At 37.8% G+C, this 18133-nt stretch overlaps 1 protein-coding gene across 1 annotated transcript in view; it reads right to left on the reverse strand.

The window, feature by feature from the left end:
• The window catches only part of LOC109029728 (putative ATP-dependent RNA helicase TDRD12), a gene marked incomplete at its 5' end in the record, with an annotated part of 132363 nt that overhangs the window by 93698 nt on the left and 20532 nt on the right, over positions 1-18133 (reverse strand). Inside the window, 5 exon segments of the mRNA XM_072306319.1 lie at positions 780-944; positions 3325-3614; positions 5954-6156; positions 11813-11956; positions 13530-13758. Coding sequence (XP_072162420.1) covers positions 780-944; positions 3325-3614; positions 5954-6156; positions 11813-11956; positions 13530-13758 — 1031 coding nt within the window.

Here is an 18133-nt window from a genome sequence, read left to right on the forward strand (position 1 = left end):
ATCAAGTGCTTGCTGTTCGGGATCTCGGAATGGTACTGTCAGTGTCCAGTAAGAGCAAGAATGGTCGGCTGCTGTGCTCATGTGGCATCAGTTCTGTGGTTTCTTGGTTTTTACTGACATCAAGAAAAAGAGCCCCGAAGATTGTCATCCTCTTATGATGACTGCCTGGAGGCTGCTGCTCACTCATGGTCTGACAAGGATTCAGAATGAGAGGTAAGGGTTTTACACAAAAATTTCTTCTGCAACGATTCATCTGTGACGTATTTTCTGGATGTGATAGTAAACATATTTTGCAAAAAATTAAAATCTATGGTCGTATGGTTCATTTGGTGAGGTATCAAACATGAAAACCGCAAAACACTGGTAAGACATGCGAAAAATGGCATAAGGATGGCGAAAGCTCTGTGTCGGAGTGCATGAAAAGTGGCTAAGGTGAAATGGGAATGTTGAAAGCTCTGGGCCGCATTGCATGAAAAAAGGCATGTTTCTAGTTCTCTGAATGGTTAGAATCTTTCGAAATGACTAAATCGGTAGTAGTAGGTTTTCTATAAATGGTAAACTCAAATATATTATCCTCAATAGATATTGTTGAATCTAAAAAATTGATTAGCTCTGATAGCTCTGCAGTGAGTTCTATGCCCGGAAAATAGCTAATAATACATAATTAGGATTCATGAACCTCTGCATCAGTCAAACTATCAACAATAAGTCCACAACTAACAATCCATGTACTGGCTTGTTTTTTACCTTTTTTTTTTATAAAAAAAATCCATACATACCAGTTAGACTCGTCCATATAATGCATGTTGAGTTTTGTCGCGAATACTGCGTAGTTGCGCGAATGATGATTCCACATTAACGAGTCTTCAGAGACCTCCAAGAGCCTTGCAGAATAGCTACTTGCATCCAAAACATGCAAAATTTTTACCTTAACATAACCTTTCCTGAAAAGTTGAAAAATATTTATTAAAAACGGGAGGGTAATAATTGGTAACCAGAGTACTTCACACAGTCCAATCCATACAGACTGAATGATGGAACAATTTTTTTGGTAATCCTACCAAAGACAATAAGCTCAAAAATATATGTATTAAGTACTTGCAAGACCATGAATTTGATTGACTAATTTGATTGAATTGGATTTGTCACTGGTTCTTCGTGCAATTTGATGAATGTAAGTAACCTTGAGTTAGGATAAAATGAAATTATCCACATCAGAGTTTGGTTTAATATTATTGGAATGTTGGAAAACCTACATGTAAAAGCGATTTGAAAGTTCCTTCATCTCCTTCATTGTGGGTATGCAATTTGATATCATGGGATTTGTAATAGTTGACAGAGAAGAAGAACTTTCATGAAATTAAGGTATAATTACATAGCTAAGTGATTTTTCAAAAAGTTTACATCCCACTGTTAACTTGATAGCCCCTCCGCCCCCCCCCCCAAAAAAAAATTGTAACCAAACTACCAACTTTTCACTATGGCCACCATCTTGCATACAGTGCAATATTGTTTAATTCCAATGTCAGATTCGTTTTTCCACTTCAAAACACCCCAAATTACTATGTTTCATCAAAATCTGCTTAAAGAGAACCACGATATCATTTTCTGCCATTCCAAACTTTACCCCACTGCTATTTTAAAACGTTGATAGATGGACCGCGTTAAACAGAAAGGAACCAAGTCACATTAGCTATTGCCAAATTTGATCGGGCAATTTAATCTTTTACATGAAAACGGTTGTGCGGATTTTGGTACAAATTTCTATGAATTTTCTCCATAATACAGAGCAAATTCCCTAAAATTTTCAAAGGAATCCGCACAAACGTTCTCTTGTTAAAAATCAAATTCTCCTGTTAAATTTGGCAACAGCTGATGTGGCTTGGTTCCATTCTGTTTAACGCGGTCCAGATAGTAGTATGGTAATTAAAATTTTAATTCTATTTTTATTTCAGTAATTTGGAATTTTTATAATTTAATTGAAACTAGTGTGGATGACCTGCCATTTTCGCAAAAGATTTTCTTTTTGATAGTTTTTTTTAATGTGATATCACATCGGAAATTTGCATATTGCTTCCTGCGCTGTACCCCCTGGGAAGCAAAAGATCACATTTTCCCACAAAAACTATTTCCAATTTTATTTAAGGATGTCTCGTCCAAACCACAAGTCAATATGTGCATCTGTTTTTGAGATATTAAGAATTATTCGTAATTTTGGCATACTACATAGATCTAAATATCCCTCAAATAATCTAAATATATCTAGGTATAATAATACTAGGGGGCTATGCCCCCTGGCCGCTACGCGGCCCAACCCCCTGAAGGCGCTCCGCGCCATCAATGGGCCGCTTTGAGGCCCTATTTTTACCCTCCTATCAGTGTTAGTTTTATTTTTCCCCTAAAAAATTACGATATGAGGTATACTTTAATTTTAAACTTTACTTAAAATTACTTTAAAATTAAAAGGACGCGTTTTGGAATGACTGCTTGATGAAATATTGCAGTAAAACAATGAACAATGATAGTCAGGTAATAATTAAGATTTCATATGTCAGGGATCGAACCCACACTATGTGGAAAGAAGACGCATTCGACGTCTTAGACGACTCGGCCACCGCTCGACAGGAGGTGGTCGCTTCGAATCTTGTGTAGATAAGTGTAGAGCTGATGCGCAGGCTTCATAGCTACTGCGCAACCTCCTTGACCACTGCGCATCCTCCCGCGCATAGCGGTAGCAGTACCGGAGCATTCTGTAAACTCACTCACTTTTATAACGTGATTTTAAAAAGACCTGGGTTTTTTTTTCCAAAATCTGATAACAGCGGGCTCATCTAGGGCCTATTACCTGTCGATTCACGCAAAAATCATGGAAATCGGCCCGGTAGAACGCTCAAACGAACTATGACAAAAAGTACACATTTACATTGTTTAAATGGGAGAATTCGCAACTTTACCACGTGATATAAAAAAACCTGGGCCATATTTTGAAAATCTGAAAAGAGTTGGCTTATCTAGAGACAATTGCCCGTCGATAGCCGCAAAAATCATGAAAATCGGCCCGGTAGAACGCTGGAACTAAGCGTCACCAGTTCCGCAAAATTAGGAGGTCTTGGAGCTTATAGTATAGATAGGAGCGTCATCGGACCAGCTGATTTTGCTGCTGAGGAGAGTTTTCCACTAACCAAGTGCCATTACCATAAGGGGCGACTATGATCAAGAGGAGTTGATTGCAGATGAGAAGGATACTAATTTTTCTGTGGCTGGCAAGTATGAATACTGTGAAATGAGGGAAACAAAAAGGACTGAAAGAATTGCAACACTTACATTGGCATCAACTGAGGATGGTCAATATCCTTGATCAGGACGTGGCGTTCAGGGCAGGACAAAGGTGACGGCCAACATTCACCAAACCTTAGAAGGCGGGGACAGATGAGACGGTTCCTCTTCTCTTCCTCCTCTCTTCGGTGAAAGATTGCTTTGGCAACATCTTCTGCAACTTGAGGGACTTCAATCTTTTGCAAAGATCTTTTGATAAATTCCAAAAACTGAAGAAACTCAAAAGAAGTATCAGTGCCTAAGATCACTCCTGTCTTGCAGTAGTTTTGCTCTGAATTCTGAAATAGGAAAACATGTAAAAAATAAAAATGAAAGTGATAAAAAATAAGTCTTTCTTTAATTGTCGTAAAACAAAGAATAAATAAGACAAGATATTCTATTGGTGACATCCTGCCAAGACCTCCCACAAAGAATTGAAAGAAAAAAAATCTAAAACTTTTTAGGGACTTATCCAAACCTAAGTTGAAAGAGCTAGTTACAAAAACGGCATTTCTTGCCCCTCCCTTCTGGAGAGTTCAAGTCAGAACTTTCATACTTGAGTATCATCTGAATAAGGGAAGATACAATGATTACATTAACACTAAAAATCGTCTAAAATGCATGCTTTTATATTCTTGAAAAAAGAATCCCAAGCTTTGATCCTCAGGCTGTGCTTTGTGTATTTATTCCGTTATTGAAAAAAATCAAACAAAACATGAAGACTTAAAGTTTTTGATCCGAACCAAAATCAGTTTTTTAGCTGGCCGTCTTACTCTGAATTAAACGAGTGGTTGTAGGTTCTGGGGAAAATAAAAGCACAGGAATTATGAGGAATTAAAGGCAGGCTACTGACAGCTCCAAATGGACCATGCCTTGCCTCCCCTGCTACCAGGGTGGCAATATTTTAAGAAATTCAAAAACGTGAAATTTCACGTGAAATATTTCGGGAAATTTACGAAATTTATGAAAAATTGAATTAAGATTCTTCGAAATTCACCATTACAATATGAAACTGTTAGAAGACCTCTTAATGCCTCTTTATAACCAACAACAACTGTTTTCTTCACTTTTTTCAATGTATGTAATCAGTTTTTTTCCTCGCACCACTATGGGTAGTGGGTACGTTGGCACATTCCACGGCTGCTTCTAGGACTGGTGGAGGGGTAAGGGTAAGGCAGCAAGGCTCCACCTAATGGCCTACCAAAACTGAGGCTCTCGAGGAGTAGAGTAAAAGATGGGTGGAATTTTTACTAAAATGCCTTTCTTAAAAATGTTTTTTTTAGTACAAGATTCAGCAGCTGAGAAGGTATTAGTTGGTTTCGTGATTAGCAATTAGCTGGTGGTTTGCACTTTGCCGCTTGAGAATGGTTTCGAACTGAAATTGAGGAATTCGAAGTGTTCTAAACAAACAAGATTGAGGTTAGGTTTCCAGTCTAGACTAGGAAAGGGGGGCTAGGGGAGGTATACATTCCAGGCTTTTAGCAGTTGTAGCTGTAAAAGAGGAGGCAATAATGAAGGAAAGGAGCTCTACAATGAATATGAATAATACAGAATTTACTCACGAACTTGTAAATTGATTTTTGCTTCAATGTAAAGGATAAAATTAGAAAATTTCACAGGCTCGTGAAATTTCTTGAAATATTTAACGGAAATTTCCAATCTTTCATTAGTTTCTTATGGTACACGCCACCCTGCTTGCTCCTCCCACCACATTCCTTGGGCATCGTTAGCAAGGCCACTGATTACTCCAGAAGAAGTGGGGGTCGGAGGTAAAGTATTTGCACTAACGGCGACCCGTGGATTTCAGGTATTTTTGTCCTCTTTTCAAGGGGTGTCAACCTGTCAACTTCACATAGGTAATGAGACCCTCGCGAAAGGGGGAAGGTAGTTTAAAACTAGAAATTTTCAACGTCACTCATGGAAATTTCTCTATACAAGAGTACAATTTATAAGGAAAAAAATAAAAGAAGATGAGTCATAAACTCAAAAGCGAACACACACATGACAAGTTGAAAGTATAAACTTTTCAACCGTGTAATTTAAAAATTTCTCAGTGCTAAATTCTGCAAGAAGACTGTAAAACAAGGTGAGTACCTTTTTAGAGTTCAAAAAGATGGCTAGAAAAGGTGAAAAAGCAATTCAGTGAAAGTAAATGGTACCTCTGCGGTGAGAGAAAGTAACGATTTTCCAAATCAAGGAGGGAAAGGTTTCAAAACATATTCTGGATATCTTACCCCTGTTCAAAGTTCCCTCCTTGAAAGGTTGGAGTACAGCAATGAATCCTTTCTATGCTCCAATCACTCACTCCATCATTTGACTAACAGGTTGTACAATTTGGCAACTACAAAATTCACCACCTCATCTAAAGGTGGTGATTGCCTTGGTGTGTGTTGTGCGATGATTACTTAGCGGTATCACGCCCAGAGAAGATGATTATTTAAGTGATAATATTGTTTCTAGGAACTCTTAATCAAGATGCATTTGGTTTGGTATAACTGTGGATTAAAGAGCTCTCTTGGAAGCAACAGCCAAACATTGTAAAATGACAAAAAACAGTAAATCAAGGGTTGGGCAAGCGTATTGTATTCTCAAGTTATTGATTCAATTGCCAAAAATATGATAGAAGGAAACAGCTTACTTTTACTAATCGGTTGGGGATGTGAGCAAAAATAGAAATGTAACGGATAGAAAATGCATGTTTCCTAATTGGAAGATCGAAATGAATCAAGATGTGAGCATCAGCAATCTGCAGATTCACTAAAGCATCGTCTGTGCACACAATGACAGGACATCGAACCCCTTCAAGCTTCCCTCTTAGCATAGATCGACGAGACTTCCCGACTGAAAGAGAAGACACAAAGAAATTATGGACAAAATGACTTATGACTGGATAAGTGGTCAAGATTCTTCTAAAACACCCCCTTGTGTGGAGAAAGTAAAAATATAAAGAGAGAAACTGAACAGTCTGGTCCCACAGCATGGTTGAGTATAAATCTTTTCCAACTGAAGACGACTTTAAAAAATCTACTGGGTCATTCCATTGTAACGGGTGTGACAACAATTTAACTTTAAACAAGAATTTGAACTCTTTCTTGGGGTTTAATTAAAAAATTATCTGCAGCAGTAGAAAGAACTTTTTTTATAGATCATTTCAGTTTATCAGAAATTGTTTTTTACTTTGTTCCATTCCTCAGAAAAAATTAAAATGCTGCGTAACGGGTGTGACCGATTTTGGAAGTGAGTTTTTCCTCAGTGAGTGTAAAGTGGAAACTCAGCGAATTTTAAGAATGTAAAAATCTGATTAAATTATATGATGAAGCCAAGGGTTTTTGCTTCAACTGCCGATGATCCGTTTTCAATTATCTTTTTTTCTTTCCTTGAAAAATGGGAAAGTTTGCGTAACGGGTGTGACAGATTGTCTCTCTGAGGTCCATCATTTCTGAGAGAGTTTAAAAGTTAAAAAACTTACTTTTCTTCTCATACTCTCATTGTAGGCAATCCTAAGCAGTAAATTAATCCACAATTTGATGCATTTTAATGTAGAACATGCCAAAACTACATTTTTTTACAAGGTGGCCCAGACCTACCGTTTACGTTACGGGTGTGACGTAACGGGTGTGACAGATTGTCTCCCTGAGGTCCATCATTTCTGAGAGAGTTTAAAAGTTAAAAAACTTACTTTTCTTCTCATACTCTTATTGTCGGCAATCCTAAGCAGTAAATCAATCAGCAATTTGACGCATTTTAATGTAGAACATGCCAAAACTACTTTTTTCTACAGGGTGGCCCAGACCTACCACCCCAGGGCTTTTCTTCGGGTAACTCAGGTCGCACGAAGTCCAGGACTGCGGAATTGAACCCCAAAGGAATCGCGACCTTAAGGAATCAGAACTTCCCGGTCCCAGACTCCCTCCGGCTTCCCGTGGGGGGGCAAAAGGGGATCTGTACTTCAAAAGTCAAGGTTCAAGTCAACATTTAGAAGTTATTTAATTGGAATCAGGGAGCGCAGAAATTTCCAACCTAAATCAACACCAAGAAATCCAAAATCGGCCCATCCGTGCCCAAAATACTGACCCCCGAAGGTGGGGGACAGAGCCCCCTTTCAAAAAATGCAAGTTCGCGAAATTGACTTAACGCAACAGACCCCAAAGAATCCGAAATTGAGGGTCCCGTTGTCCAGATAGTCTTCTCTGATGTCGCTCAGGTGGACCCTGAATTTGTAAATTTAATCAGTGGGGGGGGGGGGCCCTCCGACTCTCTCTGAGCCTCATCAGAGAAGATTTTTGGTACAATGGGACCCCTCAAATTCGGATTCCTTGGGGTCCAATACCCAAGAAAACCTCCTTTTTTCCGAGTTTCCACGTCCATTTCCCAAACTTTCATTTTTTGAAAGGGTGCCCCGTCCCCCACCCCCGGGGGGTCAGTATTCTGGACACAAATGGGCCGGCCTTGGACTTCTTGGTGTCATTTTAAGTTAAAAAGCTGCGCACTTTCTGATTTCAATTAAAGAATTACACAATTCTGACACAAACCTTGACTCTTGAAGTACGGACGGCCCATATACCTCCCAAGGGGAGTCGGGGGACTCAGGGACCAAAAAATTCAGATTCCTTAGAGGCGATTCACCATTCCTCCCCGCGGTCCTGGACCTCGCATGACCCAAATTAACCAAAAAAAACCCTGGTATGGTAGGTCTGGGCCTATAGTAGAGTGAAAATATTTCAATCAAATCGGAGAGAGTTCAACGAGTTCTATTTGAAATCTTTTTGAGATAAGGTGTAGTCACTTTAAATACTGAAATACGGCAAAAATTTTGGCTATCTCCCTCTTATTAGATGTTTACATAACCTCTAATTGTGCATATGAGTGTATTTCTTGTGATAACCATAGAAAAAATGGTGAGAAGTGAGGTAACATCTGCATAATTGAAGCCTCTTCTCATTAGTCACACCCGTAACATGTCACACCCGTTACGCATTTTTACGTATCAATCGTTGAAATAAAAATTTGGAAAAAATACTCCGAAGCTGTGCTTGACTTGAATACGTATGGAAAAAATTTGCATCTCAAAATGACATGAATTAAAACAGTTGCATTAAAAAACCCATGTTTTGCGTAACGGGTGTGACAGTCAGTACACTAAGTTTTAAGAGTTACATATATTATCCAGTAATTACTTTTAAAAATTGAAACTTTGCAGGAGCACATTGAATCAGTTTTTTGACAACTGCAAACACAACCTGAAACTTGCTTTTGGCGGGAACACCAGAAAACATTGCTACCAAACTGTCACTCTTTTTACAGTAGGATGAAGCTAAGCAACGGGGTTACAAAACACGTAAAAATTGCGAGAAAAAAAAACAAAACGGAGGTAAACCCCATATATTTCCAAAAACTAGGAGTATTGAGGATTCCAAAAATAAATATCGTTGGGTCATTTGGAGGGGGAAAAAAATACCCCCCCCCCCCGGACTACCTAGGCGTGGAATGACCCTACTTTGAGCAGTTTTAAGCATATCACAATACTTGAAAGCCTAGATTCCTGATATGTGCAGTGACAATACTAGTGTTCCTGAGTCCCGCAATTTGGTTATGGCACTAAAAGAGTTGTTTTTGACTTTTGGTAAGATTTATTGCACAGAGCTCGCTGCTGGGAATTTTTTCTTTTTGTCACGAATATTACATTTTGATACTTAAATTGAAATGAAGGGTTAATTATTCGGAGTGAAAAATGTAAAAAAAACCCTTAGACTCATGCGAGAGGGATTCTCTTCATCCCCTCAAAGTTTTGTTTAAATAAATTAAACCTCAGAAAAAAGTATATTGAAAAATAGAGCGTCATGGACATAACACGTTTTGGACTTGCACTTTGCAAGATTGTTTCAAAATTCATCAACCTACCCTCATCAACTTGTGATCCTAATAATCCTAATTGGATGTGCATTTTCTGTGGTCACATCCAATAAATGGGCCTCGAAAATTCTATGTTATTTCAGATAGATGGAAGATATTTTTGCAGTTTGGCTGGGCACTGATCGAGAACTGTCCATTTTTCATAATGAGATAAATGAATTACATCCCAATCTCAAATTCAAATTGGAAGTGGGCGGAAAAACTCTGAATTTCCTGGATCTTACCATACGAGTAGAAAACAAAAAGATAAAGTTTGGAATTTATAGGAAAGAATGCTTCACAGATGCAATAATGCCTAATAACTCGTACCACCCCTGGCCCCAGAAAATGGTAGGGTTCCATAGCATGCTTAACAGACTAACAACTATACCACTTGAAAAGGAGGAATATGAGAGGGAGCTAACAACTATCTTCAACATTGCCACTAACAACGGATATCGGAAACGTGACATTTTTCATCTACTATATCGCGAACAACAAGAGAAAAGGTACAGGACGATATATGGGAAAATAAAAACAAAAGGGACCGAAAAGTGGATCTCAATACCATATATCAAGAAAATATTTGAGAGAGTGAAGGGAATAATAGAGAAGGACAAAAACGTGAAGGTAACCTACGGCAACCTACGTGAGAAAGTTGGGCAGAATTTTGATCAATACAAAAGAGAAATGTGAAAAATTGGAAGCAAGCGGTGTGTACAAAATAGAATGTAACTGTGGGAAAATATATAAAGGCCAAACAGGAAGGAGTGTGGCAACAAGGCTGAAGGAACACGTTGACTGTGCCATGCCAAAAAGGAGAGGTCATTCATCGTTTGGGGATCATATAATCGACACTGACCATAAATTGGAAAATTGTTATGCGAAACTAGAAAAAGTATGTCAAAAAGGCCGAAAATTAAATGTATTAGAACAAATCGAAATAATGAAAACACCTAAGGAACAGCTACTTAATTCACAAATCGAGCAACAGGTGGCACCAGTGATCGCCCCCCCCCCCCGCCCTCCTACGTGACGGGTGACGCAACACGGTCAGCTGATCACCGGCAAGATATCGCACTGACTAGTACCGCGACGCGTCACCGGCGATAATACGTGGAATTTTAACGTCAGTTTTTAGCTTCGGTTTTTGTTTTTATTTTCGTTGTTAGTTATTAATTACCTGATGATGGCTTTCACAGAAGCCGAAATGGCCATCGTTTAAGTTTAAGTAGTGACAACCGAAAAATTCATCGGTCGAAAAAGAAAGAAAGTAAGTCAATCAAAGTAAAAACATATGTGGGTTTGATGTAAAGTAAAGTTGGTATGATTGATGTCCAGTAAAATACTTTTATGAGAATTTTAAAAGTTATTTTCATTTTTTGCTGTCTTGAACATTACATCATACGTTGCCTTCAAAAACATTTTTCCCACAAAAGTATTGTTTTTATTCAAAAAATCATTTCCAAATTTTTTTTTTTTTGGTTTTTAACTTTATTTTTGATACATACTAAAAAAAGAATAATTTATTTATACTATAAACATGGGTTTTTGACGAAACAAACGAAAGTCTTTTTTTTATCATGAATTCTCCTTAAAAAAATGTTCGGCTACAGCTACCTGGCATATGGCTTCTTCAGACCAGGGGTGCAAAGAATGCCATCATGCGCCCGCCGGAGCGTGCGAAAATGTAGAAAAGCCCCAAAAATGTGTAAGGCAGGAACATTTTGGGGGGCCAAAAGTCGAAAATCAAAGGAAAACAGAGGAAAAACGTCATCTTTTTCTAGGTTGGTGGGAAATTTTACACACAACTAACTGTCACAACTAATTTTAAAGATCCAGCTTTCTTTGAGTTCCTCCCTGTTACAATCTTTTAACTTACTTACGATGCTGCTCAGGTTAAAACTACTACTAAAGGTAACATCGAATTTTCTTTGGTGTTGAACAGTTTTTGATATCCTATTAGAGTGTTATTCACCAAGGAATGGAAGCATAATCGACGGTTTTTTATTTCCCATTGGCTTATGAAACAGAGGGTCATTCTCTCTCTTCAGCTCTTGCTCTCTCTCTTAAGAAAATTGGATCAGAAACTTTTGGGACAAACCTTCTGGAAGGTGCTTGAATTTACCAAAAAAACTAGGGGGAAAGTTGGATAAATCAGATGAGACATTAAAGTCTTTGCCAACTGTTTTGAGAAACAATGTCTTCCCAACTTCATCAAGAATAGCCTTTCCAATGACGAAGGTGATCAACAACTAAAGACCAAACTTATGAAAACGTCTCTTAAAAGCAGAGATAAACAAAAATAGATATAAACCAAAATGATATACCCTGATGAAGGAACCTTCTCTGTACAAGTTTTGGTTTTTCAATCTCTTATTTTTTCATTCTGCTCTTCCACTTTAATGTCATTTAACCCATTAGTATTATAAGAATTCTTGCCTCAAATTACTCTTAGTTAGCAACCTTATTCAAACTCAGTTAAAGCACAAAGCTTAGTGAATTAATATCAAAGTATACCATTCGAAATGCATTAAACTTAAAGTCCACTAAGAAGGCATTTAGATATGCATTGAAAAAAGTAGAGAGAAAAATATACACTTACTGTGCTCATCACTGATGTTCAAGTCTATAACAGGTTCAGAGTAATAGTCATTTCTTTCCAGAGCTTTATGTAATTTGTCAACATTTCCAGGGTTGCACACAATCACAGTTTTTAGTTCTCTGGCATTAAAATTTTCCAACAACTCTGAGGATAATGAAACACCGGTATGAATATTTATAAACATGCGACTGACATGTTATGGATTGTAAGGAACTGATCAACTTTCAGGATATCCCCAAGTAAGCATGTCAAGATTACCTTCCTCACAAAGAACCCCACACAGAGCATGAGGGTCAGTGGCTCTCTCTCTATAAGTCAATGGAACTTCAATAGATTAATATAAAGTTCATAATTAAGGGAAAGCCAAAAAATTAGCTCATTTTTGCGAGTGGAAGCCGAGATATTCGCAATTGAATCCGGACTATTTTCTTTCATGTCGCAGCATGGCGGATGAATTCCGAGTCCCCTTTCCTCTCATTGTTCGGCGTTCTCGATCAGACCTCACGTGTAGATAGGTGCTCGGCCGGTGCGAGGGTATACGTGAGAGGTGCGAGAAGCAGACAACTCCATATCGCACAGTCCGAACGGAGCGTCCTGATGAAAGGAGTGAGTGTATACAATGCGACATCGTAGTTATCTGGTGGGGAGAGGGGTTTCCTCGCCAAAGTACTCAAGCAAGGTAAGGCGACGCGCGGTGCGGAGCGCCCATTTACCTCCGCCGCACAGAAAATAGTCCGGAATCAATTACGAATATCTCGGCTCCTACTTGCAAAAATGAGCTAATTTTTTGGCTTCCCCTTAATTATGAACTTTATATCAATCTATTAAAGTTTCATCGACTTCTGGAGAGAACCACTGACCCCTTGTTCTGTGCGGGGTTCTTTTCGTTTTAACCATTTTAAGTCATCATCAAAGGGATCCTAAAACTGAGGTTTTCAGAGAATGTGACCCTATTGACCCCATCCCTCTACAATAAATCCCTATTGTCATTGTTCTTCTGAATAAGTGCAGATTGCGGCAGCCATTTGAACCAATGATCAAAAGACTGTTGAACTTGTAGGAACTAGCAGTTGGATAGATGTTCATATTAAAAATTCATTTAACAGTCATTTGCATACTTCACAACGAATTTGAGGTGGTGTTTACTGTGAAGGAATGACTGACTCAAATTGACTTAAATTGAAATAACTGCAGAGTCAGCATACTGCCTTTACATACTAAATTTATTAGACAAACACATTTTGATGACCAGATGAGACAGGATAAACAAGGTTGACAGGAAGAAGTTGAATTCCAAGAGAATCTCGACAGTGAAACTACCAGACCATGTATCTTAGTTTAAGACATTGCAGACTTACTGTCATACTTTATTTTTTAGATGGAAATCTACTCAACATCAATTCTTTAAAATTTCCGTTGTCTTTCTCCTCTGAGCAAAGTGAATTTTTCAAACTCGATGAAAATTTCAAGAATGATATTGATTTGTTCTCCTTCAAAAAAATAAAGGGGAAGCGGAGATTTTTAAACACTGTAAACAAGATAGAGGTCTGGTAGTTTCACCATCGATATGCAGAAAGAGGCTTGACAAGTTTCTCAAATTTCAGGATTCAATGACCTAAAATATCAAGCCTTAAAATAAGCTTTCTAGTTTTTGATGGGTCTAGACTTTGATAAAAAATGTAAAATGATAAAAAATGTCTAATAGTTTTAAACGTACCGAGCAACGATTGAATTTTGTTTTCTTGATCTGTGATGATAAGCTTACAAGTGCACTTCCCGTAAATAGCTGTTTCCATTGCTTTTGCAATGAGCACATGAGGTTTGAACAAGAAGCCATTCATTAATAACTTCTCAGTAACTGAATTGTATACTTCAGACGTAATGACAATTTGAACTTTCTTTCCTTCTAATTTCATACTGGAAACTTTCTGGCAAATGTCTAGAACCTATAAAAAACCACCTAATATGAAAAATACTTTCATAACATATTTAATTATCCAAGCTTATTTATTAACTACCAACCATTGCCTAGTGCTCTTTATGAAAATGACTAGGTCTGGAACATGACCTCCTTCGATTTGGCTAAAATTGGGTATGCAAAATCTATCCATCCTTCTATAAAACCAGGTTGAATGGTTTTCTCCTCTGATTCTCTGTTCATGAGGTATTGACCCACGAAGATAGGATGATATTATGCAATATTTGAGAAAGCTCGTCAGAGTGATTCTCATATTCTCGGGTTTTCTATCTTTGACTGTCCACTCATTGTCAGTGTGAATCTACCATTTCTTGAATGATTACTTCTAAATCAACTACCCCCATAGATTCTGAAGTTGCTTCTGGATTTGACCTGAGAATTAAATAATGGCCGCTAAGTAGGATTTTTGAAAATTTACGATCTTAGGCCATTCATTTTTCAATTTTTCTCTCTAGTTCAAACTGAAGGTTTGAGCTTTTGAGTGATTTGCTATTTGTATTACCTCTCTAACAATTCAAGGGCATAAAAAGAAAGCAGGAAATGATCAAAAATTGGTGAAAGACGTCAATATCAAATGTCTGACCCCCCCCCCCCCCCTCCCCCCATGAAGTTGTCTCTTGGTGTGAAATGAACATACAAAAAATTTCAGCCGGATTCCACATCCTAAGTGGTGCCGCCAGGGCACCACAGGGCCGGGGGGGGGGGGGGGGTGCTTCCATACTGCATTGAAAATAATGGGTAAGCTTCTTCACTACGTCACGGTGCGAATCTTCGAAGAAGTATTTTGTTCATCTTACATCAGTGTAATTATTTTGTTCTTTCTTTTTTTTCTTTTATTTTTTTTATTTTCTCATGTTCTCATGTTCTCATGTTCTCATGTTCTCATGTTCTCATGTTCTCATTTTCTCATTTTCTCATGTTCTCATGTTCTCATGTTCTCATGTTCTCATTTTCTCATTTCTTTATTTTTTTATTTGTTTCTTATTTTCTTTCTTTCTTTCTTTATTTTATTTTTTTATTTTTTTATTTTTTGTTTTTTTTATTTTTTCCTTTCTTTTTTTCTGTTTTTCTGATTTTCAAATTTTTTTTTGTTATCAGTTTTTCTTAAATTTTTCTTGTGTTTCCGGTTTTTTCTAATTCTCTTCTTGGCTTTTGAAATCTTTTTTTTACAATTTTTTTTCTCTATTTTTCCTTCATTTTAAAATTGTTTTTCTGAAAGTCTTCATATTGATTGAAATTATGCTACAAAATCTAATCTGTAACAAATTTCCATAAACAATATGGTCTGACATACAGTAATAATTAAAGAAAATTAAATACATGAATTTTCTCGGGATTTAAACTCTGCAGGGGACCAACAGTTTTACTTCATTTATAAAATGTTTGACAGAGGATCTTAATTTATGCACGAATCTCCCATTTTGAACCACTGGGCGATGAAAATTTGTGAAGCTAAAAACAATTTTATGCATTCAGGACCGACAGGAACATTGTTAGCCATAAAAACTGCAGGAGACCGACGATTTTACTTCCATTTTTAAAACATTAGACAAAGAATCCAGATTTTTTCACGATTTCTCCCCATTTTGGACCACTGTGTGGCCGAAATTTTTGAAACTGAACACAGTTATATGCACGGGGGCCCAACAAGAACATTTACAGCCAAAACCCATCAAAGGTGTAACTTGTTTGTCCATTTTTCCTGTCCTTTTATTGTAAAAATGCCGTCAAGAATGATGGCAATTTGGCAACTTTGCCCCCCCCCCCCCATTTCTCAAAAACCGTGTGTATACTCAAGCTAAAATTTTTACCAGAGTTTTAGGGTATTATAAGGTATCGTTTGGGCCTGGTTTCAGAAAAATCCCCGCTGACCCAAGTTGTGCCAAAGAACGGTCGTTTTTGGCGTTACTCTTTGGGAAAATCGCGTTTTTCCTTCATTCTGCGAATTTTTTCCTCCTTTAAAATGTAGCTACGGCTTTGAAATTGTTTGAGGAGACCCACTTTTTAGGGTGTTATACAATAAAAAAACACATTCTTCCTTACCACTTTTTAAATGCCCTTTTTCACCCCTCAAAGCAGCCGCATCGTGCGATTTCGCCGATTTCTGGTAACATTCTCCCGGCGCGGTTTGCCTGGACGAGTTTATATTTTTTGACAAATCAAAATAAAAAACGATTCATGATCATGAAGTAGAGCGTCTACCGAGTCATTTAAGCTAAGGAGAAAAACGTTCTGTCGAGCCCCTGGAAAATAAAGCAGGAAAGGAACATTGGTGATTTCCAGGATCGGTATTTGTCAGTATCGGCTATGAGAAGAAATAATGTTACTTGTAAAATCGAGAAAAATTGATAAAGCAAATAGATGTATCGATTCCTTGACGTGAAATTCAAATTCTACGTGAAAAAATAGTGTAGTATTGATAGGTTAAATATGTGTGAACAACGGCTAGAAGCCCGCCCGCGGCAACATCAATTCAACAAGAAAACGGCGAATATTAGATGGGATATTACCCCCCCCCCCCCCCCGTAACCCGGAAACCATTCCTATACTCATGTTGAATTTTTTCTGGCAAAATCATTTCATATTCCTGAAGTAGAGCGTCTACCGAGTCATTTAAGCCAAGAAGAAAAACATTTTATTGAGCTCCTGGAAAGTAAAGTCGACTTGAAGTCATTTTAGGGCTATAAGGGACAATTTACCGATGGTGAGTCCCTTCCCATCACTGAAAATAAATTTCCTCGATAGTTATAATGCTTAGGTTTCTGGAATATGGTCATTTTAAGTACTGGAACACTAAAACCACAGATTTTAGCGACATGGTAAATTTTGGAGACCTGAAATTACCCATCGGAACCGCAAATTTCTCTTTCACACAATGTCAATGTTATTTTTCCGTTTTGTGCTCAAAGAAGAGCCACGGCCATGGACCAAGAGAATAAATAAGGACCCCCAACTCCGGTTAGCGCTGACATCAGCGCTCCCTGGCAGAGGGTGTAGTGAACTAAACCGATGATTGGGTCTTCCTGTTTATATTTCCATGCACCACCTATTTAGGCTTATCACTCAGTAGTGCTCATAGAAGTTTCTAGATCCTCGTATCCTCGTGGTCGCCCTGCAGTTTTGAAGAGTTTAGTGTGAAAAGTTTCCCATTTTCATTTCAATCTTCGTCAGTCTTCGTGTACATAAACTGGTATTAATGTGAAGTGTTATTTCTAACCGTTTTACTCAGCAGCAACTGCTGTTGAGAAAGCCAAAGGAAGTGTGTATGTAGTGTGCGGCAGGAATCAGGATTGTACTTTTAGCCGAAGGCGCCTCTCTGTTAAGTGAAATCTTTTTAGTGAGAAATAGTGTTGTACTGATAAAAATCAACTGAGTGTCACAAAATCAAAGATACTTGACTTCAAGCATTACCTTTAATTTGATTAATAGCAAGTCTCTTTGATTCTGCGTCAGAAGTTGACTGAATCATCTTTGCTCGTGCTTTGATAAGATACTTCAAATCAAAGTCTTTCGCATTGACCTCTGCCGAAGGTATGTATCTATACAATTTCATTAGTTTGCGAAAGTAAAATGTATTAAAGTATCTACACAAATAAATAAATCATAGATAAACAAAGAACATTGCATGGAATAACATACTATAGAGGTACGATCGTGGACCGCTGCGGCGTTAGTTCACCGCACCCTCTGCCAGGTTCGCTGCGAGCGCGCGTTAACGGTTTTTAACACAGGGTAGCATAGGGAGTTGGGAGTCCTTATTTATTCTATTGGTCCATGCCACGGCTCCGTTGAAGGGAAGTTATGTGAAAAGTGAATGGTCGTCTCCGATCTCTTCGGCATCTTCAAGTAGAGTAAAAATACTATGGTTTTAGCCAAAAATCGTGTAGCCAATGTATTGTTCAAGCTCCTCGAAAAATAAATCAACTTTTAGGTTTTTTTCAAAAAAAAATCACAAAATCAAAGAGATTTCCATTTATTTCAGGGACAAATCTTCTCGCAAACTAAAATGCAACTATACCATTAAAAATCTCTTGCTTTCAGATTTCTAACCGTCTATAGTTTTCGTAATTTGGAGCAACTGGCCGCCTATAAACTGAATTTTACAGCAATCATATCAAAGAATTTTCTACCAACTCGAGTTGCCGGATTCCTTGAATTTATCTCTGGTATTTTTGAAGTTAAGAAATTAATCACGTATACCGTTAGAAAGGTCACATTTTCAGCTTTCTATTGGTATAATAATTTTTGAATTTTGAGCAACTCAACGCCGGCACGTAGGAATTTTTCGAAACCATGTCTTAAAACAAAGAAATACGGATGGCTCTAGTCAAAGTCAATTTCTC

This window comes from Bemisia tabaci, chromosome 1 (genome assembly GCF_918797505.1).
Source record: "Bemisia tabaci chromosome 1, PGI_BMITA_v3".
Lineage (NCBI taxonomy): Eukaryota > Metazoa > Arthropoda > Insecta > Hemiptera > Aleyrodidae > Bemisia > Bemisia tabaci.